This window comes from Mobula hypostoma, chromosome 1 (genome assembly GCF_963921235.1).
Source record: "Mobula hypostoma chromosome 1, sMobHyp1.1, whole genome shotgun sequence".
NCBI classification, from domain to species: Eukaryota; Metazoa; Chordata; class Chondrichthyes; order Myliobatiformes; family Myliobatidae; genus Mobula; species Mobula hypostoma.
In genome coordinates, this window is record NC_086097.1 from 198,930,217 (window position 1) to 198,955,946 (window position 25,730).

General features: G+C 42.4%; 1 protein-coding gene across 4 annotated transcripts in view; it reads right to left on the reverse strand.

The window, feature by feature from the left end:
- Positions 1–3,202: 3,202 nt before the first annotated feature.
- Positions 3,203–25,730, reverse strand: part of adcy8 (adenylate cyclase 8 (brain)) — a 156,556-nt gene continuing 134,028 nt past the window's right edge. For all 4 annotated transcript variants that reach the window (XM_063062962.1, XM_063062952.1, XM_063062943.1 and 1 more), the window contains 5 exons: positions 23,522–23,680; positions 22,305–22,451; positions 12,948–13,040; positions 12,731–12,845; positions 3,203–3,812 (listed from right to left, as the gene is read on the reverse strand). In XM_063062962.1, coding sequence (XP_062919032.1) covers positions 3,325–3,812; positions 12,731–12,845; positions 12,948–13,040; positions 22,305–22,451; positions 23,522–23,680 — 1,002 coding nt within the window. In that variant the 3' untranslated portion in view covers positions 3,203–3,324. The remainder of the gene's footprint in view (positions 3,813–12,730; positions 12,846–12,947; positions 13,041–22,304; positions 22,452–23,521; positions 23,681–25,730) is intronic.

Sequence of the window (25,730 nt, forward strand, 5' to 3'; positions counted from 1 at the left end):
CATTACAGCCCCGGGAAAAAGCTTCTGACTATCCACACAATCAATGCCTCTCATTATCTTGCATACCTCTATCAGGTCACCTCTCATTCTCTGTCACTCCAAGGAGAACAGGCCAAGTTCACTCAACTTACTCTCATAAGGCATACTCCCCGATCCAGGCAACATCCTTGTAAATCTCCTTTGCACCCTTTCTATAGTCTCCACATCCTTCCTGTAGTGAGGTGACTAGACCTGAGCACAATACTCCAAGTGGGGTCTGACCAGGGTCCTATAAAGCTGTAACGTGACCACTCGGCTCTTAAACTCAATCCCACGGTTGATGAAGGCCAATGCACCATATTCCTTCTTAACCACAGAGTCAACCTGTGCAGCAGCTTTGAGTGACCATGGACTCGGACCCCAAGATCCCTCCGATCCTCCACACTGCCAAGAGTCTTACCATTAATACTATATTCTGCCATCATATTTGACCTACCAAAATGAACCACCTCACACTTAACTGGGTTGAACTCCATCTGTCACTTCTCAGCCCAGGTTTGCATCCAATCGATGTCCCGCTGTAACCTCCACACTATCCACAACACCCCCAATATTTGTGTCATCCGCATATTTACTAACACATTCCTCCACTTCCTCATCTAGGTCATTTATAAAAGTCACAAAGAGAAGGTGTCCCAGAACAGATCCCTGAGGCACGCCACAGGTCACCGACCTCCATGCAGAATATGACCTGTCTACAACCACTCCTTGCCTTCCGGGGGCAAGCCAATTCTGGATCCACAAAGCAAGGTCCCCTTGGATCCTATGCCTCCTTTCTTTCTCAATAAGCCTTGCATGGGGCACATTATATATGTAGTATATATGGCTTGCTGAAATCCATATATACTACATCTACCGCTCTACCTTCATCAATGTGTTTAGTCACAACCTCAAAAAATTCAGTCAGGCTCCTAAGGCCATGCTGACTATTGCTAATCATATTATGTCTCTCCAATTGTTCATAAATCTTGCCTCTAAAGATCTTTTCCATCAACTTACCAACCACTGAAGTAAGTCTCACTGGCCTATAAATTCCAAGGCTATCTCTACTCCCTTTCTTGAATAAAGGAACAACATCTGCAACCCTCTAATCCTCTGGAACCTCTCCCTTCCCCATTAATGATGCAAGGATCACTGCCAGAGGCTCAGCAATCTTCTCTCTTGCCTCCCACAGCAGCCCGAGGTACTGTACATCTCATCCAGTCCCAGAGATTTATCCAACTTGATGCTTTCCAAAAGCTCCAGCACATTCTCTTTCTTAATATCTATATACTCAAGCTTTTCAATCCACTGTAAGTCATCCCTACAATCACCAAGATCCTTTTCCACAGTGAATCCTGAAGCAAAGTATTCATTAAGTACCTCTGCTAACACTTCTGGTTCCATACACACTTTTCCACTTTCACACTTGATTGGTCCTATTCTCTCATGTCTTATATTCTTGATCTTTGCATACTTGTAGAATGCCTTGGGGTTTTCTTTAATCTTGCTCGCCAAGGCCTTCTCACGTCTCCTTCTAGCTCTCCTAATTTCATTCTTAAACTCCTTCCTGCTAGCCTTATAATTTTCTAGATTTCTATCATGACCTAGTTTTTGAACCTTTTGTAAGATTTCTTTTCCTCTTGACTAGATTTATTACAGCTTTTGTGCACCACGGTTCCTATACCCTATCATCCTTTCCCTGTCTCATTGGAACATACCTGTGTAGAACACCATGCAAGTTTCCCCTGAAGATTTCCCTGAAGACATCTGTTCGCAATTTATGCTTCCAAGTTCCTGCCTGATAGCTTCATATTTCCCCTTACTCCAATTAAACACTTTCCTAACTTGTCTGTTCCTATCCCTCTCCAGTGCCGTGGTGAAGGAGATAGAGTTGAATTTTGGTTAGGCTTTATTCTCCGGCACCTTTCTGCAGTCTAAATCACCATCATATGTTGTGATCACAGAAATTCACCTCTTGCATGATTTTTAACCCTATTAGCTTTAACAATGCCAGCTTTAAACACTATCCTCACTTACCCTAAATCCATGCTATTTCATGAGCCTAATCTGCGACCTTCTGTGATTTCGAACACAGATTTACACATGTACCTGGTCAGTTTGTTTGTGGAAGAAAAGGTCATAGGCACTCTAAACTACCGAACATGAGGTTGATGCTGGAGATATCTGCTAGCCTCTTGAGTTTGCTGCTCACTGCTGCATTACAGAGATCACTCAAGTACGTAACTCAAAGACAGAATATTTCATCCACTTTTCCTTTTTACCCACTGGAGGTGACAGTGTCGATATAAGAATTTATTTGGATTGCAGGTTTCCCAAAGGTGCAGGCATTCTTAGGTTGTATTCATTTGGTATTACTCCTCCCTGACAGTATTCTGCTTGGAGTTCCATGGCGACCTTGCACAAAGAGCATGGCTACTGCTGACACTGTCTTTCACCGGCCCTCAATTCACATCCATTTCCAGCCTTTCATCATTGCAGAATCTATTAATTAAGTAGCTACACTGTCCCGTGGCTGGAAGAGTGCTTTTATATTGTGGGACTGAAGTAATCACAAATTTTGGACAATTGCCCACAGCTGTAGATAAGCCTATTGTACCTTTTGTGTTTTTGGAAACACCTATCCAATTAGTCCCACTTCTCTTGTTTCCAATAGCTTTGCAAATGGTTAGATTTATATAGAATCTTCACACCTATTTCAGGTACTAAATCAATTTTTACATACTGAGATAAATGACAACCAAATAATCTTCTTTTCCAATATTGATTAGAAGATTGTTTTTGACCAGAAAACCAGCGGTAAACTAGTTCTGCCAAATGATGCCTTAATTCTTTGGATCTATCAGATTGAATAAATGGTGTCTTTGTTTAATGGTACCTCTGAAGTTTATAACAATGCACTTTTGAAAGTGACTATTGATTTAGATTTTTCCATTCTTTCAAAAAGCAACCCTTTTTATTATAACAATACTTTGTAAAATTTCATTTCATAAACTATATTACTGTTATTAATTTATAGTAAACTCATGAAAAGTTTTGAATTTTTCTAATTACATGAATGAAATATATTAACTCATCTGTGGTAGTCATGTAGATTGGTATTTTTGACTATTGAAATTAGTTTTTCAGTGATATTAAGGCACACTGTAAAACACCAGACCAGTTTTAGAAAAGTAAACCTTTTTATTATATATTTATATGTGTGTATATATATATTTATTTATATATGTATATATATATGTATATATAAAAGAAATACAAAATTACAACACAATGAAAATTTTGTCATGGCATTTCAGTTTTTTCTGAGCCTTCGACCTGTGGCACTGTCTCAGGTATACTGGGAGTAAGTAATGTCCTTCTATTGTAGTGTCCCTTAATTATGCCAGAGTTGTTATTTTCATTCAGCATTTGTTTTTGTTTTTGTCTATTTAATGACTGTACAAGTCCAAGGACAACAACAGCTAATGAGTATTGACTGGTTAGTTTCCTTGGTTGCATGATAAGTGGATTCGGCTGCACTCTTCCCAGAAGAAAATATGTTTTAATCTTCCCTTCTTGTTCACTTATCCCTTTGACATATATTTCACCTCTGTACTCAAAGGCAAATCCTTTGTCTTTCAGGATAAGATATGTATCTTCAGGCACTTGAATTTTGCCACTAATGCCTGTGCTGTCCATGCGGCTTGCCAAATTTACAGTTTTACCCCAGATATCATATTGTGGTTTCTTGGCGCCAATAACCCCTGCAACGACTGAGCCATGGCTAATACCTGGAAGAAGAACAGTAGTGCATTATCATGTAAATTATTCAGCTATTCCAATGTATCAAACCTTCAAAAGTGACAGTTGATGGCATGGCTTACTAATTTCATTAATCACCATGTTGAAATGTTGTTATTTCTATTGAACCTATTAAATGTACCTATTGAACCCAATATTGTCTGCAGAATTATGTTTCATAATCTCAGAGAAAGAATTTAGCAACTATCACACAATACAGCAGATGTAACACATTAAAATTGAGCTTGATTTGCTCTTCATTTTTTTTAAAACTCATACAAACTTTTCTCCAGAGATTAGTGAACACTGATTATGAGTAGTGATTGGGTTTCATTTATTTTAAGCTCATGTTTACTAGTTTGGATTAAGAAATTTAGCACAGATGAAGGAATAATTATGGCATAGTCCCGATCTGTATAATTTTATCTTTCAGAATGATACAGAATTGTGGGTGCACCAAGTCATCATGTGAACCTACATTATTAACTAAACAGCAACAGCAACAATTTCTGGTAGTATGGTGCCATCAATATAGCAAATATTACCAAGGGTTTTACCAAATAAAAGAATTGAGTGAAAGCCAGGAGTGGCAAATTTGCCACTCTGTAATGTTCTTAAGAATCACTGATAATGATTAATCTTAATTTGAAAATGATGTAAACAAAATGCATCCAGTTTACTGAGTACAGTATTGATGATTGAATCGGCTCTAAAACTCAAGGTAAATTACTTCAATCATAATCAACATATTCATTTTGGAGCATGCAAAAAAATTATAGCACAATACATTCATGAGTTGACATTATCTTTGAAAATACTGCACTAATTACAGCTGAATCCTCTTAGGCCTGTTGCTCAAAAAATCAAAAATATGTTTTTTGCAGAAATACCTTACTATTATCATGAAGCTATTTCATGCAATACATGTTACCTGCCACTGTGTGTCATTGTAATACTTTATAATTGAGAGAATAGAGAGGCAATAATCAAACATGTAAATGAATTATTTAAACATATCAGACATGTAAAATTAGTACACTAACATGTTTATGTATCATACTGGTATTGGGCAAAATGGGACATCAAAAGATTTACAGCCATTAAGCCAATGAATAATGGAATGAAGGACATAAATATTTACTTCAAATATTAGTAAATTGTAATTAGATACTTAAAAGAATAATCTTAATTTTGGACAGAGGAAGAATTACCAGTCGAAGTAACATCTAGAAGATGGCTTTCTATTACAAATCAGTAATTGATTAGAAGTGGTTCCTGATCTCAATGGCATGGTTAAACAGAAAACACAAAAGAAAGAATATAGAACAGTACGGCACAGGTACAGGCCCTTTGGCCCCTATTTCTGCATTGATCAAGCCAATTTAAATCAAGATCATCTGCCTGCATATGATCTATATCACTTTGTTCCCTTACCATGTGTCTGTCTAAATTCCTCTTTGTTATGTATTCTTCCACCACCTCCCCTGGCAGTACTTTCTAGATACCACCATTCTCTGTGTAAAAATGCCCTGCAAATATTCTTTAAACTTCCCCCTCTCACCTTAAATTAGTGTCCTCTATATTTGACATTTCCACCCTGGGAGAAAGACACAGACTTCGTACCATATCTATGCCTCTCATATGTTCAGGTCACCCCCGACCACCCCCCACCCTCCGATGCTTCAAGAAAACAATCAAATTTTATTCCGTTGTTTATTATTATTGTCATTGTGATCATTGTTGAAGTAACAGTGCTGGTTACTCATTACTTCTACTTGCTCTAGTTTTAATGACTTCTGGTAAGATGGCGGCGCACTTGGGTGCAATTGCCTCTACAGGGCCAACCAAAGGTGTTACTGCCTGTTTGTTTTCAATTTTTACAATTGTAAGGCACTTCGGGACATTAAGAACTTCAAGTAATGGAGGTCTACACCATCAGCGAGTTGCTTGTTAGCGGAGGATTTGAAGGAGTTGGACTCGGTATGGACCCGATTGCTGACTGCTATAGGAAGGCATCAGAGTCAGTGTGCAGTCAAAATATGAGTGATTGTCTCGGTTCTTCTTCTTGTGATTAAACATAGAAACATAGAAAATAGGTGCAGGAGTAGGCCATTCAGCCCTTTGAGCCTGCACCGCCATTCAGTATGATCATGGCTGATCATCCAACTCAGAACCCTGTACCTGCCTTCTCTCCATACCCCCTGATCCCTTTAGCCACAAGGGCCATATCTAACTCCCTCTTAAATATAGCCAATGAACTGGCCTCAATTGTTTCCTGTGGCGGAGAATTCCACAGATTCACTACTCTCTGTGTGAAGAAGTATTTCCTCATCTCAGTCCTAAAGGGCTTTCCCTTTATTCTCAAACTGTGACCCCTTATTCTGGACTTCCCCAACGTCGAGAACAATCTTCCTGCATCTAGCCTGTCCAATCCCTTTAGGATTTTATACGTTTCAATAAGATCCCCCCTCAATCTTCTAAATTCCAACGAGTATAAGCCTAGTTGAAAGTCCTGCCATCCCAGGAATCAATCTGGTGAACCTTCTTTGTACTCCCTCTATGGCAAGAATGTCTTTCCTCAGATTAGGGGACCAAAACTGCACACAATACTCCAGGTGTGGTCTCACCAAGGCCTTGTACAACTGCAGTAGTACCTCCCTGCTCCTGTACTCGAATCCTCTTGCTATGAATGCCAGCATACCATTCACCTTTTTCACTGCCTGCTGTACCTGCATGCCCACTTTCAATGACTGGTGTATAATGACACCCAGGTCTCGTTGCACCTCCCCTTTTCTTAATCGGCCACCATTCAGATAATAATCTGTTTTCCTGTTTTTGTCACCAAAGTGGATAACCTCACATTTATCCACATTAAATTGCATCTGCCATGAATTTGCCCACTCACCTAACCTATCCAAGTCACCCTGCATCCTCTTAGCATCCTCCTCACGGCTAACACTGCCGCCCAACTTCGTGTCATCCGCAAACTTGGAGATGCTGCATTTAATTCCCTCATCTAAGTCATTAATATATATTGTAAACAACTGGGGTCCCAGCACTGAGCCTTGCGGTACCCCACTAGTCACTGCCTGCCATTCTGAAAAGGTCCCGTTTATTCCCACTCTTTGCTTCCTGTCTGCCAACCAATTCTCTATCCACATCAACACCTTACCCCCAATACCGTGTGCTTTAAGTTTGCACACTAATCTCCTGATTGAAAGACTCTGTTGGACATTGGTAATATGGAATGCTGCGAGCATGGTTCACTGGTTTACTGGCGGTTACTGGAGGCAGGGGAGCAGCATGGCCTCGGTTGTAGCACAGACGAGGCTTCATGCAGCAGTGTTGCCTGTTGCAGCCACCCAGGAGAGGTGACACCAAAGCCAATGTGGCGCAGTAACCATGATGGCATTGTGCTGCCCTCCAAAGTTTGCTCGGTGGAAGACAAACTGGATTGCATTCACCTGCAGACTGCTGCAGGCTTTTTCTTGCCGATAACATTCATGGACTCAAGCATGAGCAATATTATGCTGTATTTTTTGTCTGACCGTATGTCTACTGCTATCTTATATGTGCTATATGTGTCTTGTGCTGTGTATGACTGTTAGCACTATGTTTTGTATCATGCCCCAGAGGAATGCTGTTTCATTTGGCTCCATTCATAGGTATTCATGTATGGTTGAATGACAATTAAATCTGAACTTGGACTTAAACACTTCCAATGTTTTAGTTAAATGCATGATTGCCTTCTGATGAGAAGGAAGTCATTGATGAAACAGGTTAAGATGGTTATATAAAGGACAAGGCCTTGAAGAACCTTTGCACTGATGTTCTGGGGCTAGACTAGTTGATCTCCAACATTCACTGGCATCATCTTTTCTGTGAGGTGAGACTTCATTTAATTTCCTTTGATACCCATTGATTTCAGTTTACCTACCTTCTTGGTAACACTCTCTGTCAAATACCCTTCTTCCCATTGGCTATCTATTTATCCATCATTATTGATGGCTAGATGTGTTCTGATTATAAAGTTTTAATTTGATCCTTTGGTTGTGAGATTGCTTGACTCTGCATGTTTTAGGCTGCTAAGTGCAAGTGAGTAGCTTTATAAAAAAAAAGGTAACATTACATTTTGTCCAAAATTTATTATGGTCATGGCTAGAATTAACTGCTGTCTGAGCAAGAACCTAGAACACTGCAGTTTGTCTACCACAACTACGGGCCTATAGTGGATGCAATCGCACTGGCTCTCCACTCTGCTTTGGAGCATCTAGATAACAGCAAAACATACGTAGGGCTGCTGTTTATTGATTACAACTTAGTGTTCAATACCATGAACCTATCAATATTAATCATGTAGCTTCCAAACTTGGGTCTCTGTCCCTCCTTCTGCAACTGGATCCTTGACTTCCTCATCAGGAGTACACAGTCAATACAGAAACACAATAAAATCTGCAGATGTTGGAAATCCAAAGCAACACTCACAAAATGCTGGAGGAACTCAGCAGGTCAGATGGCATCAATGGAACAAAGAAACAGTAGATGTTTCAGGTCAAGACCCTTCAGGACTGTCCTGACCGCTGAGTTACTCCAGCATTTTGTGTGTGTTACAGTCAATATAGATTGGCAATAACATTTCTACTTCAAAGACTGTCAACACAAATGTACCTCAGGGATGCATGCTTAGCCCAGTGCTCTACTCCCTTTACATTCATGACTGTATATCTAAGCACAGCTCAAATGCTATCTATAACTTCGAACATGACACCACTGTTGTTGGTTAAATATGAAGGCATACTGGAGATAGATAGACATAGAAACATAGAAAACCTACAGCACAATATAGGCCCTTCGGCCCACAAAGCTGTGCCAAACATGTCCTTACCTGAGAAATTACCCAGGGTTACCCATAGCCATCTATTTTTCTGAGCTCCATATACCTGTACAGGAGTCTCTTAAAAGACCCTATCGTATCCGCCTCCACCACCATCGCCGCCATTCCACGCACTCACCACTCTCTGCGTAAAAAACTTACCCCGATATCTCCTCTGTACCTACTTCCAAGCACCTTAAAGCTGCGTCCTCTTGTGTTAGCCATTTCTACCCTGGGAAAAAGCCTCCGACTATCCACATGATCAATGCTTCTCATCATCTTATATACCTCTATCAGGTCACCTCTCATCCTCCATCGCTCCGAGGAAAAAAGGCCGAGTTCACTCAACCTAATCTCATAAGGCATGCTCCCCAATCCTTGTAAATCTCCTCTGAACCCTTTCTATAGTTTCCACATCCTCCGGTTGAGTGATCTGCTGGTTGAGTGGCGTGACAACAAAAACTTTGCCGTCAATGTCAAGAAGACTAAGGAATTGACTGTGGGCTTCAGGAAGGGGAAGTTGGGAAAAACCAACACCAGTCCTTATTGAGGGGGTCAGTGTTGGAATGGCTGAGCAGTTTTAGTTCCTGGATGTCAACATCCTGGAAGTATCTATCCTGGGCCCAACACATTGATGCAATCACAAAGAAGGCATACTAGTAGCTCTATTTTGCTAGGACTTTGAGGAAATTTGGTATGTCACCAGAGACTCCATGGATGCACAGTGCAGAGTATTCTGACTGAATGCATCACAGAGCAGATGTCTCATCTCACCATTTAATCATCCTTATATATCTTTCTGCTGCTTAGGGGTGAACATAGAAATTATTGTAAGAGTTGAATAGACCAGGGATAAATCCTTGAGATAATAGTAAAATTCTCAGTGGAGGTCATATGTAATCATTAGCAGAATAATACAGCAACAGTCAGAGGACTTCACAATTATGTGATCTGCAGTGTTGCAGTTGTTCATTTTAAAAGGAAAGGGCCACTCTGTCTAGCAGCAATCAAGGTTCTGACAGGCATATTGGCAGTCTTTTAAGGTGAGCCATGGAGTTTCTGCATCAGCTGCTACTCCTGCTGTGACTTTTCCTTCACAATGAAAGATGTTATATTTCCTAAATCAAGGTGCAATTGAATAGTACAAGTGTCTTGAAAATCATTTGTAAAAAAGCAACACAAAATAATATAGCATTTGAAAGTATGACATTTGTCAGTAAAATTTAATATTCTAGCACCTTTTTAGTTTATTAGCCTTGTAGGTGAGTGTCTTTGTCCTAGACTGCCGACTGCTTCAGATTCCCAGGTGTGATGATCACTAACAATTTGTCCTGGCCCAGCTGCATGGACAGTATGGCAAGGTAACCCATCAAAACCTCTACTTCCTCAGAAGGTTAAGGAAATTTTACATGTCCCCAATGACTCTCCAAATTTTTGCAGCTGCACCATTGGAAGCATCCCACCTGGATGCATCACAACTTAGTATGACAACTGCTCTGCCAAAGCCATGAGGAATTGCCGGCAGTTATGAATACAGCCCATTTCATCATCTCCACTATTGTCTCCATCCATACTTTAGGAAAGCAGCCAACAGAATTAACTACACCTCCCATCCTGCTCTTTCTTTCTCCAGTCTCTCATTGGGCAGAAGATACAGAAGCTTGAGAGCATATACCACCAGGCTCAAGGTCAACTGTTATCAGACTCAGGAACAGACGTCCCATATGTTAAAAGATGTCCTCTTGATCTCCTAGTCAACTTATGCAGAGCCCTTGCACTTTATTTGTCCACCTGAACTGCACTAACTCTGTAAATGCAACATAATATTCTGCTCTTTGCTTTCACCTTTCCTTCAATGTACTTATGTATGAAATTACCTATCCAAATGGCATGCAAACAAACACTTTTCACTGTATCTTAGTGTATATGACAATAATAAAGCAATTCCAGATTCATTTCCCCTTGTGGCTGTAATGTGCTCACTGCTTAAGACTGATGCGCAGGCCCAATTGTAAGGGCATCTATGATGGATGTCCATTGTGTGTAGGTATGTTTGCTAGAGAAGTCATGGTGGAAAATGAACTGGTTCTCCCACAATCAGTATCTATAAACGAGTGCCTGCAAAAGATGGACAATTGATGTGTTTGCCCTTGGAGTGTTCTGTCATTACTTCAGTTTCGAGACCCAGAGGTGGGCTCCTAGTACTGGTGTCATGTCCTCAATGTCATATCACATTGGATCCCTTTTGCTCCTATTCCCCATTCTGTACATATAACTGGAGGAGATAATGGATTCTTCATGACCTTTTCATTATCCTGCATTTGGAGGCAGTACTATTGTATGTGATGCAGTGCTTCAAAAAACAGGTGAAACTCAATCTCTCTTCAGTAAAGTCAAAAAAGAATTAGATCTCTGATTTACTTTATATAAAATAATCAGCTTTATAATTAAAATTGGGTAAGTAATTAGGTTAATGCTACTTTTTATTCAATTTTCTTGTGTGTCAACATTCCTAATGTCATTATTGCTGCTCTGAACCTGTCTGTTATGTCTCTGATTGGTTTTACTTTGGCCTCAATGACCTCCCTGGTTTTAATGCTCCACCATTACAGATCATGTCATCAGCTGCCTTATACATAAATGCTGAAATGCCCTCTATAATCTTCTCCATATTTCTACATCTCTAATTCTCTTTAAGCCTTTAAGCCCTTAAAATATATATTGGCCAAGGTTTTGGTCGTCTATCACAATGGGTGCTCAAACAATACAATGCAACATCTGATAATGTTCCTGTCTAGATATCACTGGGAAAGGATAAACGGGGAAGTGAAAATCAGGAGGAGAGGGAAAACTGGAGCGGGGTGATGGGAAATTGTAGAAAAGGGATTAAGCAGATCTCCCATGCTATGGATCATCCTGGTTTAGCCCTTGCACTCTAGTAGAGGGGTAATATAACCGTAAATTATTGTTGTCAATAATCGCTTACATCCACATAAGCATTCTACATAAAATATTCTGTTGCACTGATTAAAAATTAACTTTTGAATCTTTTCACTTACTAAGGTTAGAATATAAAAAAGATTTGCATTGTTTATATTGTAAGTTGGACATGATTTAAAACTACCATTGTATGTTTCATCCACCAGCACAGTAGAGCAGGGATCTACTGTTGGAATTCATCCTAGCAATGTAATCATCTCGAAGTTGTATTCTGTGTACATAATGACTTTGTCAATGTATATGGCATGTTTGTTACTTACTGACAGAAATTGCATCAAAAGACTGTGACCTGAACTCCACTATTGACTCACAGTTAAATAGGAAATACATTACGCAGAAGTTGTGAACTATATATGAATTAAAAGGTTCCTAATTGGACATAATTTTTATTTTTATTGCCTCCTTTTATTGATTTCAATGTGCTGCTCTTTTGTAGACCATCAGCACTGACCAAAGTCTCTGCTACAACTGCAGTCTGTGGCCATAATGGCAAGATCATGATGGTGACATGGAACTCACAGGCACCATAGGGTCTAATGAGCCCAAGGACCCAACCAGGATGTCTCTGATTTTCCCTTCCCGACTTAACCCTTCCCATTGATTACCCTCTCCCTCTGTTTTTTTTTAGTTACCTTCTGTTCCCCCACCCCACCCATTTTTCTTCTCACTTCTATGGCAGCATGCATGGCCAACATAGAGAGACACTAACAACACAGCTCACATCCCAACAGGTAGAAAGCAAATAATATAGCAGTCTTGGAGTCTCATAGCTCCTGCTGCGTGTGAAGGCACATACTTTCTTTTAGTGCCTTTAAATGCAACTTCTTTAAACAAGAATTTCCCAATTTAGCACTTTTTTTTAGTGTTTTCAGATTTGGTTTTAGGGCACTATATTGCAGCCAACTAATGCACCAAAAAGGGACAAAATTAAATAACAAAGCAATTGTATTTACTATTTAAATGTCAGTTAATTGAAGTAGAAGTTTGCAGACCAAATAAAACTGAATAAGCAAATAGTATACAAATTATACTCACCAACCCGAAGTTCAAAATTGTTGAAGGAATGTTTGTTTATTTCTTGTATGCTTTCATTTAAAGCAATGGTAAAGTCTGCTAGAGCACACAGATGGCCCCACTTCTCTTCACATTGCTGTAAGTGGTAATTAATAGAAGATAATATTAATGACAGCTATATATATGGAAAACTGTGAAAAATTATGCACTTCGTCTAAATCGTTTGCTTTTTTTTTACCTGCTTTTCAGGAGACAATCCAGATACAGCCATATAAGTGCTTCCAATTGTTTTAATTTTTTCAATATCTTGAAATCGCTCTTCTCCCAACAACTGCAAGAGGTATCGAGACAGATAAAGTAACTAAACAGAAGTGAGATAGTGAACTATCTCAAAGATTGTACTTAAGACTACTTCTATCTCCTCCATATCTCTTTAACATCCCCCTATTCTTCAAATGTGAAACATCTCCAACTCTTACCATTCTGGGCTCATATTCACACCTGATTTTGGCAGCTATACCTTCTTCCATTTTAGAATTCCATCTCTAGTAGTGAATTTCTTCCGCTACTTCTATCTCCTCCTTCAAGTTATTCCTTCAGTCCCATCTCTTTGAATAAAGTCCGAATATTTCCATTTGAAATAAAGGGAATAGATAAAACGGCGATTATAAGCCCATCACCCTAATGTCTGTAGCTGGCACATTTTAGAAACGTTAATTGAGAACAAATTCAGTTGGCACTTTGTAAATATTGGTCAGTGAAGAAAGCCTTGTCAAAGGCAAACAGTGTTTAACTTTCATTGTTTATTGAAACAACGGAGTGAGTGAATAAGGGTTGATGTCCATAGAATTGAAAGGCCAATGGCTGAACAGGATATAAACTGGTGATGGGAGTGAAAGCTGCAAGCAGTATTTGGAATAGTTGGGTTTCACATTGGAGTGGCGTGAATTGATGGATTGATTTTGGGTCAAAGTATATTAATGACCTGGAACAGTATATGTAGCTCAATTTCAAAATTTGCAATTGACTCAAAGCTCAGAAGTAAGAAAGTAGCAAATGGAGTTTAATATAATTCATTAGTATGTGAAAGATAAAAGGTATATGATAAATGATAATTTTAAAAAAGTTAAATAGATCTAAATAGTGTTTGCTTAAAATATTGTCTGTAGATTGTCTGTAAAAGTGACAGGATAAGTCGGGATGATGGCTAAGAATCAGAATCAGGTTTATTATCACTGGCATGTGACGTGAAATTTGTTAATTTAGCAGCAGCAGTTCAATGCAATACATAATCTAGCAGAGAGAGAGAGAGAGAGAGAGAGAGAGAAATAATAAATAAAATAAAACATAAATAAACAAGTAAATTAATTATATATTGAATAGATTATTTAAAAAATGTGCAAAAACAGAAATACTGTATTGTAGTCGCGCTGATACGCAACGAGTGAAAGCAACACACTGAGTCGAGTAGTGTCTGGTTGAACTGCTTACTGTTTCAATCCGCCCCGCTCTTTGTGGGGCAGCAGTGACGTCGGCTTCCGGGCCGAGGTCTGCCCCGCACTCAGAGCCCCCTTGGTTGCCGCTGGCTGTGGACTCGCCCGCAACTGCTGGAGCCAGTTCGATTGCTGCGTGGCCGAGCCGCCACATGACCCCCCCACCCCCACAGAACCAGCACTAGGAGGTGCAGAGTCTACAGCCTGCACACTGTCAGTTCTTCTAGGTGGCCAGCCTTGGCGTCATGGGGGTGGCACCGCAACCGGGCGTTCAAGGTCTAGATGCGCCGGTTTGAGACGGTTAATGATAAAAGTCTCTTCACGACCGCCGATGTTGAGAACGCAGGTCGTCCCATTACGGCGCACCACTTTGTAGGGACCTTCGTATGGTCGCTGCAGGGGTGGTCTGTGCGTGCCTTGGCGAATGAAAACATACTTGCTCTATTGTAGGTCCTCGGGCACGAAAGAGGGTGTTTTTCCATGATGGGACATTGGGATGGGGCAAGTGTTCCAAGCTGCTCCCGGAGTTTAGTTAGGACCACCGTAGGTGTGTCCTCCTGGCCACGGGGTGCTGGCACAAACTCACCGGGAACTGTGAGCGGGGCACCGTAAACAAGTTCGGCCGATGATGCGGCTAGGTCCTCCTTGGGTGCCGTGCGGACGCCAAGCAGCACCCAGAGGAGTTTGTCAACCCAGTCTGGCCCTCGGAGGCGTGCTATCAGTGCTGACTTCAAGTGCCTGAGGAAACGTTCCACTAGGCTGTTGGACTGCGGGTGGTAAGCAGTCGTTCGTTGGAGCTGGGTACCGAGGAGTTGTGCCAGTGCAGACCACAAAGCCGATGTGAACTGCGCACCCCTGTCGGAAGTGACGTGGGCTGGGAGTCTGAACCGTGCCACCCAGGTGGCAATCAGGGCTCTGGCGCATGTCTCCGTGCCGTGTCCGCGAGTGGGACAGCTTCTGGCCTCCTCGTGAACCTGTCCATCATGGTGAACAGGTATCTCGCTCATCTCAAAACCGGCAGTGGGCTGACGATGTCCACATGGACATGTTCAAACCTCCTATGTGTCGGCTGGAAGGGTTGCAGTGGGGTCTTCACCTCCGGATTTTGAAGGTTTGCAGTGCGTGCATATCCTGGCCCAGTGCCCAACCTGCTTGTGTAGGCCGTGCCACAAAAACTTGTCTGCAATCAGCCGGATAGTCGCCTGGATGGAAGGGTGGGCTAAACCGTGCAAGGTGTCGAAAACATGGTGCCTCCAAGCGGTCGGGACAATGGGCCGAGGTTGCCTGGTGGACACATTGCAAAGGAGCTCATTACCTTCGGGCCTAAAGGGTATATCTTCGAGGCGGAGTCCTGAGACTGCGGTTCGGTATGCCGGCATCTTGCTGTTCAGTCGTTGCACCTTAGCTAACACCACATAATCCACCCCCGGAGACAGAGAGCGCACTGATTGGACGGAGGTGCTTGACAGCGCGTTGGCTACCATGTTGTTCTTCCCAGAGATGTGCTTGATCGTGGTGGTAAACTCCGAGATGTACCACAGGTGGCGTTGCTGGCGGCCCAACCACGGGTCCGACACTTTGGCAAATGTGAAAGTGAGGGGCTTGTGGTCTGTGAAGACAATGCTTCCAGGAAGTACCTGAAGTGCCGGATGGCAAGGTACAGGGCCAGCAGCTCCCTGTCAAAAGTGCTGTACTTAAGTTCCGGGGGTCGTAGGTGCTGGCTGAAAAAAGCGAACGGCCTCCACTGGCCTTTGGTGAGCTGCTCAAGCACTCCGCCAACTGCCGCGTCGGAGGCATCCGCAGTGAGGGCAGTGGGGTCATCGACCCGGGGGTGGACCAGGAGTGTGGTGTTTGCTGGTATGTTCTTGGCTTGTTTAAAAGCCACCGTCGCCTCCTCAGTCCAGGTGACCTCTTTGACCTTGCCGGACATCAAGCTGAAAAGGGGCTGCATGATCCGGCTGCTGAGGGCAGGAAACGGTGATAAAAGTTAACCATCCCAACAAATTCCTGCAGGCCTTTAACAGTGCTGGGTCTGGCGAATTGGTGGATGGCTTCAACTTTTGCCGGCAGGGGCACAGCTCCATGGCGGTCGATCTGGTGGGTAAGCCGAACTGGCACTTGGCAGGGTTGATAGCCAGGCCATAGTTGCTTAGGCGGCAGCAGAGCAGGCGTAAATGTGCTAGATGTTCCTGGCGGGAGCGGCTGGCGATAAGTATGTCAAGCAGGTAGATGAACAGAAAGTCCAGTTCTCGCCCTACTGCGTCCATCAGATGGTGGAACGTCTACGCCGCGTTTTTGAGCCCGAATTGCATCCTGAGGAACTCGAACAGGCCAAAGGGGTAATGAGGGCCGTCTTGGGTACATCGTCCGGGTGGACTGGGATCTGATGTTACCCTCGGACCAGGTCAATCTTCAAAAAGTGCAGGTTGGCCGTAAAGTCCTGGATGTGTGGTACCGGATATCGATCAGACGTGGTGGCATCGTTCAGCCTCCTATAGTCGCCGCACGGTCTCCACCCTCCCGCGGACTTGGGCACCATATGGAGTGGGGAGGCCCACGGGCTGTCGGAAAGCCGCACAATCCCCATCTCCTCCATCTTCTTGAATTCCTCCTTTGTGAGGCGGTGCTTGTTGGGCGGTAGCCTGCGGGCCCGGGCAGGAAGGGGGGGTCCCTGTGTGGGGATGGGGTGCATCACGCTGTGCTTGGGGTCTGTTGAGGAAAACTGCGGCGTGAAGATAGATGGGAACTCTGATAACACTCTGGCGAACTCGTTGTCGGAATAAGTGACGGAGTCCAGGTGCGGGGCCGGTAACCTGACCTCACCAAGGGAGAAAGTCTGGAACATCTTCGCATTGACCAATTATCGTCTCTTCAAATCCACGAGCAGGCAGTGTGCGCAGAGTAAGTCTGCACCCAGCAATGGCTGTGATACTGCAGCCAGCGTAAATGTCCATGTAAAGTGGCTGGAACCGAACTGCAAGGGGATAGTTCTTGTGCCGTAGGTCCAGATGGTGCTGCTGTTGGCTGCTGTAAGTTCCGGTATCGTGGCTCGAGGGGGGTAGGGCACTGATTTCCGCCCCTGTGTCCACCAGGAATCTACGCCCGTAGTGCTTGTCCCAAACGTAGAGGAGGCTATCATGGTGACTAGCCGCTGTAGCCATCAGTGACAGCTGGCCCTGGCGTTTCCCTGGAACAAGCATGGCGGTCGGCAGCGGCAGGCCCCGGAACCCCACCTTTGATGATAAAAACTACCAAGACTCAGAAGCGGTGCCTTCCCTTGGTGTGGGTGTTACATGCTCTGCTGCCGTGGTGTGGGAGGGCCGGGCTTTCGGCCGTGCCGCAGCACTAATTTCGATGGTTTTGCCATTTTGTTTGGCGCGCCAAAGCACGTCCGCGCAGGCAGCCACCCTGCGCAGGTCTATGAAGTCTTCATCTGCTAGCTGGAGGCAGATGCCTTCTGGCATTTGCTCCAAGAAGATCTGTTCAAAAAGCAAGCAAGGCCTATGGCCGTCTGCCAGTGCTAACATGTCATTCATCAGGGCTGATGGCGCGCGGTCACCCAGGCCATCCATATGCAGTAACCACGCGGCCCCTTTGTGGCGGGAGAGGCCAAATGTGCAGATTAACAGGGCCTTGAGTGCCTCGTACCTGTCTGTTGCCAGGGGCCAATGCTGAAAGTCGATAACGCGGCCCGCTGTCTTCTGGTCGAGGGTGCCCACCACATAGTAATACCTGGTGGCATCTGAGACAATTTGCCTGACCTGGAACTGGGCCTCTGTTTGCTCGAACCAGACCAGGGGTTGAGTGGTCCAGAAGGTTGGCAGTTTAAGGGAAACTGCATTCTGCAGAGCCGAGTCGTTCATGCTGGGTTCAAATGCCGTTGGACCATCGGGGTCACCAATGTAGTCGCGCTGATACACGACAAGCAAAATCAACCACTGAGTCGAGCAGGGTCTGGTTGAACTGTTTACTGTTTCAATCCGCGTGCGCTTAAGTGCCCGCTCCCAGCATCCCCCGCTCTTTGCAGGGCGGAAGTGACGTCGGCTTCCTGGCCGAGGTCTGCCCCACACTCAGAGCCCCCTCGGTTGCCGCTGGCTGCGGACTTGTCTGAGACTGCTGGAGCCAGTTCGCTTGCCGCGTGGGTGAGCCACCACAGTATATTAAAAAAATGTGAGGTAGTGTCCAAAGCTTCAATGTCCATTTAGGAATCGGATGGCAGAGGGGAAGAAGCCGTTCCTATATCGCTGAGTGTGTGCCTTCAGGCTTCTGTACCTCCTACCTGATGGTAACAGTGAGAAAAGGGCATGGCCTGGGTGCTGGAGGTCCTTAATAATGGACTCTGCCTTTCTGAGACACCGCTTCCAAAAGATGTCCTGGGTACATTGTAGGCTAGTACCCAAGATGGAGCTGACTAGATTTACAACCTTCTGCAGCTTCTTTCAGTCCTGTGCAGTAGCCCCTCCATACCAGACGGTGATGCAGCCTGTCAGAATGCTCTCCATGGTGCAACTATAGAAGTTTTTGAGTGTATTTGTTGACATGCCAAATCGTTTCAAATCCTAATAAAGTATAGCCGCTGTATTGCCTTCTTTATGACTACATCAATATGTTGGGACCAGGTTAGATCCTCAGAGATCTTTTGACACCCAAGAACTTGAAGCTGCTCACTCTCTCCACTTCTGATCCCTCTATGAGGATTGGTAGGTGTTCCTTCGTCTTATCCTTCCTGAAGTCCACAATCAGCTCTTTTGTCTTACTGACGTTGAGTGCCAGATTGTTGCTGTGACACCACTCCACTAGTTGCATATCTCGCTCCTGTGTGCCCTCTTGTCACCACCTGAGATTCTACCAACAATGGTTGTATCATCAGCAAATTTGTAGATGGTGTTTGAGCTATGCCTATCCACATAGTCATGTGTATACAGAGAGTAGAGCAGTGGGCTAAGCACACACCCTGAGGTGCACCAATGTTGATTGTCAGCAAAGAGGTTATGTTATCATCAATCCGCACAGACTGTGGTCTTCCGGTTAGGAAGTCAAGGATCCAATTACAGAGGCCTAGGTTCTGCAACTTCTCAGTTAGGATTTTGGGAACGATGGTATTAAATTCTGAGCTATAGTCGATGAACAGCATTCTGACATAGGTGTTTGTGTTGTCTAGGTGGTCTAAAGCCGTGTGAAGAACCATGGAGATTGTGTCTTCCGTTGACCTACTGTGACGATAGGCAAATTGCAATGGGTCCAGGTCCTTGCTGAGGCATGAGTTCAATCTAGTCATAACCAACCTCTCAAAGCACTTTATCTCTGTCGATGCGAGTGCTACCAGGCGATAGTTGTTAAGGCAGCTCACATTATTCTTCTTTGGCATTGGTATAATTGTTGCCTTTTTAAAGTAAGTGGGGACTTCAGCCCGTAACAGTGAGAGGTTGAAAATGTCCTTGAATATTCCCATTTAGTTGGCTGGCAGAAGTTTTCAGAGCCTTACCAGGGTCATCAGGTGCAGCAGGGATCTTCACAGCTGTAGTTGTGTTCTCCCTTTCAAAGCGTGCATAGAAGGCATTGAGTTCATCTGGTAGTGAAGCATCGCTGCCATTCATACTATTGGGTTTCGCTTTGTCGGAAGTAATGTTTTGAAGTTCCTGCCAGAGTTGCCGTGCATCTGATATTGCCTCCAACCTCATTCAAAGTTGTCCCTTTGCCCTTGAAATAGCCCTCCGCAAATCATACCTGGTTTTCTGGTACAGGCCCGGGTTGCTGGAATTGAATGCCACAGATCTAGCCTTCAGTAGACGACGTACTTCCTGGTTCATCCACGGCTTTTGGTTTGGGAATGCACAGTAAATCTTTGTAGGCACACTCTCATTCACACAGGTTTTACTGAAGTCAGTAACAATTGCAGCATATTCATCCAGATTCAAAGATGAATCCTTGAATACAGTCCAGTCCACCAATTCAAAGCAGTCCTGTAGGTGCTCCTGTGTTTTCCTTGTCCAAACCTTCTTGGTCCTCACTACTGGTGCTGCAGTCTTCAGTCTCTGCCTATACCCAGGGAGTAGAAGTACAGCTGGGATCAGACTTCCCGAAGTGAGGGCGTGGAATAGCATGGTAGGTATTCTTGATGGTGGTGTAACAATGGTCCAGTGTGGAAGACAGCTTTATAAATAGAGACTGTGTATACATGTAAAGAACTGATTAGCTAGCATCTGAAATTTTATATTCATTTCTTGTCACTACCTTCGGAACAGGGTGCATAAGCTATATATTGGAATGGCAGTACAAATGAAAGACCTCAGTTGAACGGAGAGTGTTGATAAATTGGAATTGACCTCTTTGATACAAAAGTTATGAGAAGATTTTTCACAGGTGTTTAAAATAAAGAAAAATTATGATAGCAAATAATGAGAAACTGAGATATGTTGTCTGAAATGATTGAGCAGTAGGGTCAACAACGTTAAAATGGAAATCACAGAATCACATGAAATGGAAAATAAATGCTAGTGCTAAGTGAAAAATAGCAGAACAAATTGCATGGTTCATTAAAATAAACACACACAAAATGCTGGTAGAACACAGCAGGCCAGGCAGCATCTATAGGAAGAGGTACAGTCGACGTTTTGGGCCGAGACCCTTCGTCAGGACTGACAAAGGCTCTCAGCCCAAAACATCGACCGTACCTCTTCCTATAGATGCTGCCTGGCCTGCTGTGTTCTACCAGCATGTTGCTTGAATTTCCAGCATCTGCAGATTTTCTTGTGTTTGCGTTCATTAAAAGAGTTGGTAATTGCATTTGAGTTTTTGTCTTGTTTGAAGTTTACAGGTTTGGGAAATTGGAAAGTAATTTTTTATTGCTCATTTCTCAACTTAATCAGAAAATCAGTATCTGTTTTTATGTTAATCATTGTGAATCTGAATTGCGCCTAAAATGAATATTGTTGTTTATGAAGATACACTGATTTGATTATGTTTAAACACTTTGTGGACTCTTTTAGCGATTATCTGGAGTTAACAGATTGCAGTGCAGTTTCTGCATTCAAACTAAAATCTGAGTGTATGGATCACCTTACTATTTCAATGTAGCAGTTGGATTAACTTCTCTTAGTACTCCACCAACACCTTACTGGACAATGATTAGCCTCCACAGCCAGGGGAAGTATCACCTCTGCATCTACCATGTAAAATTCCTGAAGGATTTGGTACATTTTAATGGAATTACTTGTCATTCCTGTAACTTCAAGAGAGCACAAGGCTGGTTAGCTATATTCTCCTTTTATAATGAATCCACTATCCCAGGAATCAATCTGGTGAACTTTCACTGTACTCCTGTTGTAAGTATATCCTTCTCAGAGACAAGACCAGTACATAATATTATAGTTATGGTCTCTACATGGTCTATATAATTGAAGTAAAATGTATTTAAATTCTCTTGCAGTAAAGGTCAACTAATCAATTGTTTTAAAATACGTTTGCTGAATCTGCAAAGTATCTTTCAGTTATTTATGTGCAAAGGCTCCTCAGTCCTCTGAACACCAATACATTTCAATCACTCGCCACTTAAAAGAGTCCTCTACCTTTCTAATTTTTCTACCAATGCCGATGGCCTTACATTTTTCCAAATTATATTCCATTTTTCATGTCCTTGTCTGGCTACTGAATATTTCTTGAAGACTCACTGGATTTATCTCACAATCCACACCTAGTTTTATCAGTAGCCAGCATGAATATGTTATACTTGATCTCCTTATCCAAACCACCAATATAGCTGGTGAACAGGTGTGTTCCCTGCACTGATTCCCCTGGCATTCCATCACTTGATTTGCCATTATCTGTTCTGCAATGCAGAAATAATGCTCTCTTGAATTCTAGGCTGCTCTTTCACTCCCCAACACATTGATGTGATATTTGGAAATACAATGTACAGCCTGGATTTAGAACCATATTTACCACTGGTAAGAACAAATAAATGAATTGTAATTACTATCTTTTGGCAAAGTGAGAATGTTCTGTCGCATGCTTTACTATAAAGACAGTACCCATTATATTTCAACATCCAACAAAGGAAATGAAAGCCCGAGACTTTATTAAGCCATGAAGTGCAACATTACCTCATCAAAATCTGCTATTATTTCATTTAGTAAACGTAAACATTCTACTCCTTGGTTATTCATTTCAGTTTGGGAATAGAAGTCTGCAAATCCCGGAATTGAGGCAAACATCACAGCCACAGACTCATAAGACTGTGAATAAAGTTCCTGGTGCAAAAAGAACAATAATGGAAATAAAGGCATGAGCAATCAACCACCTGATTGTCAGAGCCACAGTTTATTTCTAATAAAGTTGTTCTGTGTGTGAAAGAATGACTAATCAATCATTTGCATTAAACAACATGGACTTCAGTGCTAAAAGTCTGAATTTACCAACTTTTACCAACTGAAGTTATTCTGTACACTAGAAGCAAGAAGCAAATCTGTGTGTTATACTGTATGCTGGCTCCAGAATTTGATTTGATTGAATCCAAATAATAATCACATGACCAGTGATCTGAGAACCTTTGACCTAGTATACAGTATATATTTTCCAGATTTGACTTCAGTGATGAAATGAACCCAGCTCACTTTCTATTTCAAAGATTGTTGATTGTCATTAACATCCTTGTGTCAGCTATGCCATGAAAGGACATCCAGCGCACCTTGGCAGTGTGGATCAGTGCACTCTCTGGCAGCTAAGTGTTCATACCAGATGTTAAGATTATGTAATATGAAAAGAATCAGCAGACTGGGACATTAACTGTCTCAAGATTTCATGTGGAGCATTCCTACTTCCCCACACTGAAATGATTTACCTTTTTCTTTGTGATGGGTACACTGACCATGAGCACACTGGCCATGGGAGGTGTTCTGGCCAATAGACTGTTGAAAGGTGAGTAAATCTGTGTTATTAGATTTGTAGGAATTCATGAGGTTCCCATCCAATTCCAGTAGAAATCTTGAACATCTTTGAAAATACTGAAAGGAATATGTTGGCAGAAGGGAAGCACGATTGGAAGCACATTGCTACAATTTTAACTCCATCACGTGGATATTTTTGGGAGAGGGAGTTAACACCATCAAACAATATTTATTTTAGGTGGTTAATCCAGCATTGATATGGATGATAATGTGTGATAACAAGGAAGGTGATCATAAAAGACTATGAGAATACTTCAGTCAATTTTTTTCATTCATTAAAATGATTGTAAAAATATGACTGCTGAGATTAAGTGTCAAAAACCTTGACAACTGATTTGATTAGTTTTAGGTTTACTGTCATGAAGTGAACTTACCTCATTGTCTCTTTCCTTTTCCAAAAAATGGCGTGCGACATGACTTGGTAGAATATTTCGGAGCATATTTTCATTATGTTCGCGAAGCTCTTTCATTTCATTCACTTCCTCTTTTGCTTGAACACGCCAAAGGAAATCCAGTCTCGCTGTGTATTCCAACTGAAAAGTTATTAAAAAGTGTAATACCATGATATATCTTATTGAAAATATTAATTTACTCAGGTTTTGTTAGATAGAATTTACACTTTTTAAAAGAATCTGTCATTAAAACCTAGGCAAAGGGAGCATAATCTATCATTGTCCTTTTATATTATTCAGCTCAATATTCTGTAGATCACTACAAAGCTGGCTTAATTTAGAGCTAGAGAAATTTATAGTATTATGAATTGCATAGCTCAAAAATTCAATTGTTTATTTTTTTTATACGTTAACTTGTAGTTTAAATTTGACCACTTCTATTCAATCCACGCTTTCAAACATAGGACACACCTACACATGTAAATGTGCATATATTTCACAGTTGATTCATAGACTACAAACATGAAATTAAGCACCCAAAGTGGGTCACTCACGGGAGAGATAATCATAACAAATGCTGCAACTGTGTTTGTTAAAGGATCTTCACTTATATACAGGTTTATTGGAGAGTGGGTTGGAGAATTGTGCACCACAGAATGTGGCTAACAGCTATACATGGACATCCCAGACAAGTATTGAGGGAAGATTGGTTTTTTTTTGCTGCATATAGTTCTGTTGAATCCACAATATCCATAGAAACAGAAAATAAAAGGCCAAAGGCAAATGTAACTTGTTTGAGAAGATTGAAGGTTGATACACTGATGGGAATCATCTAAGAACTTTGCTTCTATTTTAATTTGTCCAGAGAGCAATGCATCAGCAGTTGGTGGTTTTCTAGGTCAATAGCGACAGAAGTCAGACACTTTCTGTTAGAAGAGCCAACCACTCATTCTTGCCTTTAGATGTGAAGTTAATTGACACCCTGAATTACTTACCATTCATATTGATCTGAACAGCACTGGCTTAAATTACACATTTTACAGTGTTCCACCGAGAAATGTGTGGGCACGTGGCCAAGTGGTTAAGGCATTCGACAAGTGATCTGAAGGTCATGAGTTCGAGCCCCAGCCGAGGTAGCGTGTTGTGTCCTTGAGCAAGGCACTTAATCACACAGTGCTCTGCGGCGACACTGGTGCTAAGCTGTATGGGTCCTAATGCCCTTCCCTTGGACAATATCGGTGTCGTGGAGAGGGGAGACTTGCAGCATGGGCAACTGCTGGTCTTCCATACAACCTTGCCCAGGCCTGCGCCCTGGAGAGTGAAGGCTTTCCAGGCGCAGATCCTAGAAATGTATTTGCATTAGATAGAAGCAAATTCATATTTTTCCGTCCTGTCAAAGGGTCTTGACCTGAAATATTGACTGTACTTTTTTCCATGCTGCCTGGCCTGCTGAGTTCCTCTAGCATTTTGTGTGTGTTGCTTGGATTTCCAGCGTCTGCAGATTTTCTCTTGTTTTTTTTTTGTTTTCAAGTGCAGTGAACAGATGGATTTGCTGAGACTATGTACTTTTTTGCAGCTCAGGGATTGAACATGGTCCATGACAGAACTTTTCATGAACCACAATATTGATTTGTCTCTCACCATGCACAGATTAAGTGTGCCCATTAACAAATAAACCCTCTTTTTTTCTCTACCCATTAGATTTCTCCACTATAGCAGAGGATAAGGTTTAGGGGAAGCAAACTGCTACAGTCCAAAATTGCCACAGTTCTTGTAATAATCACCAATTTTAAACAGGAATACAACAACATGTGAAGTCTAATTTTCTGCACACAAGGAGAAATCTCACCCTACATCACTTAGTCATGTTGGTTTTCCAACTGGATGAGAATTCTACAAGTTGAACATCAAACAAACTTCCATTTCAGTACCCAGACACCTGCAATTCCCTTGTATGTAGAGGTAAAAGAAGCTTTGCTTAGCCCAGTTTATGCATCTACACAGGGCGCATGTCATTTTGCATGTCAGAGCAGAGATGAGAAGGAATTTCTTTAGCTGAGGTTGGCTAATCTGATGGTGAATCATAGATGGCTGTGGGAGCCAAGTCAAGGGGTATGTTTAAAGTGGAGGTTAATAGTTTCTTGATTAGTCAGGATGTGAGAGGTTATGGGGAGAAGGCAAAAGAATGTGA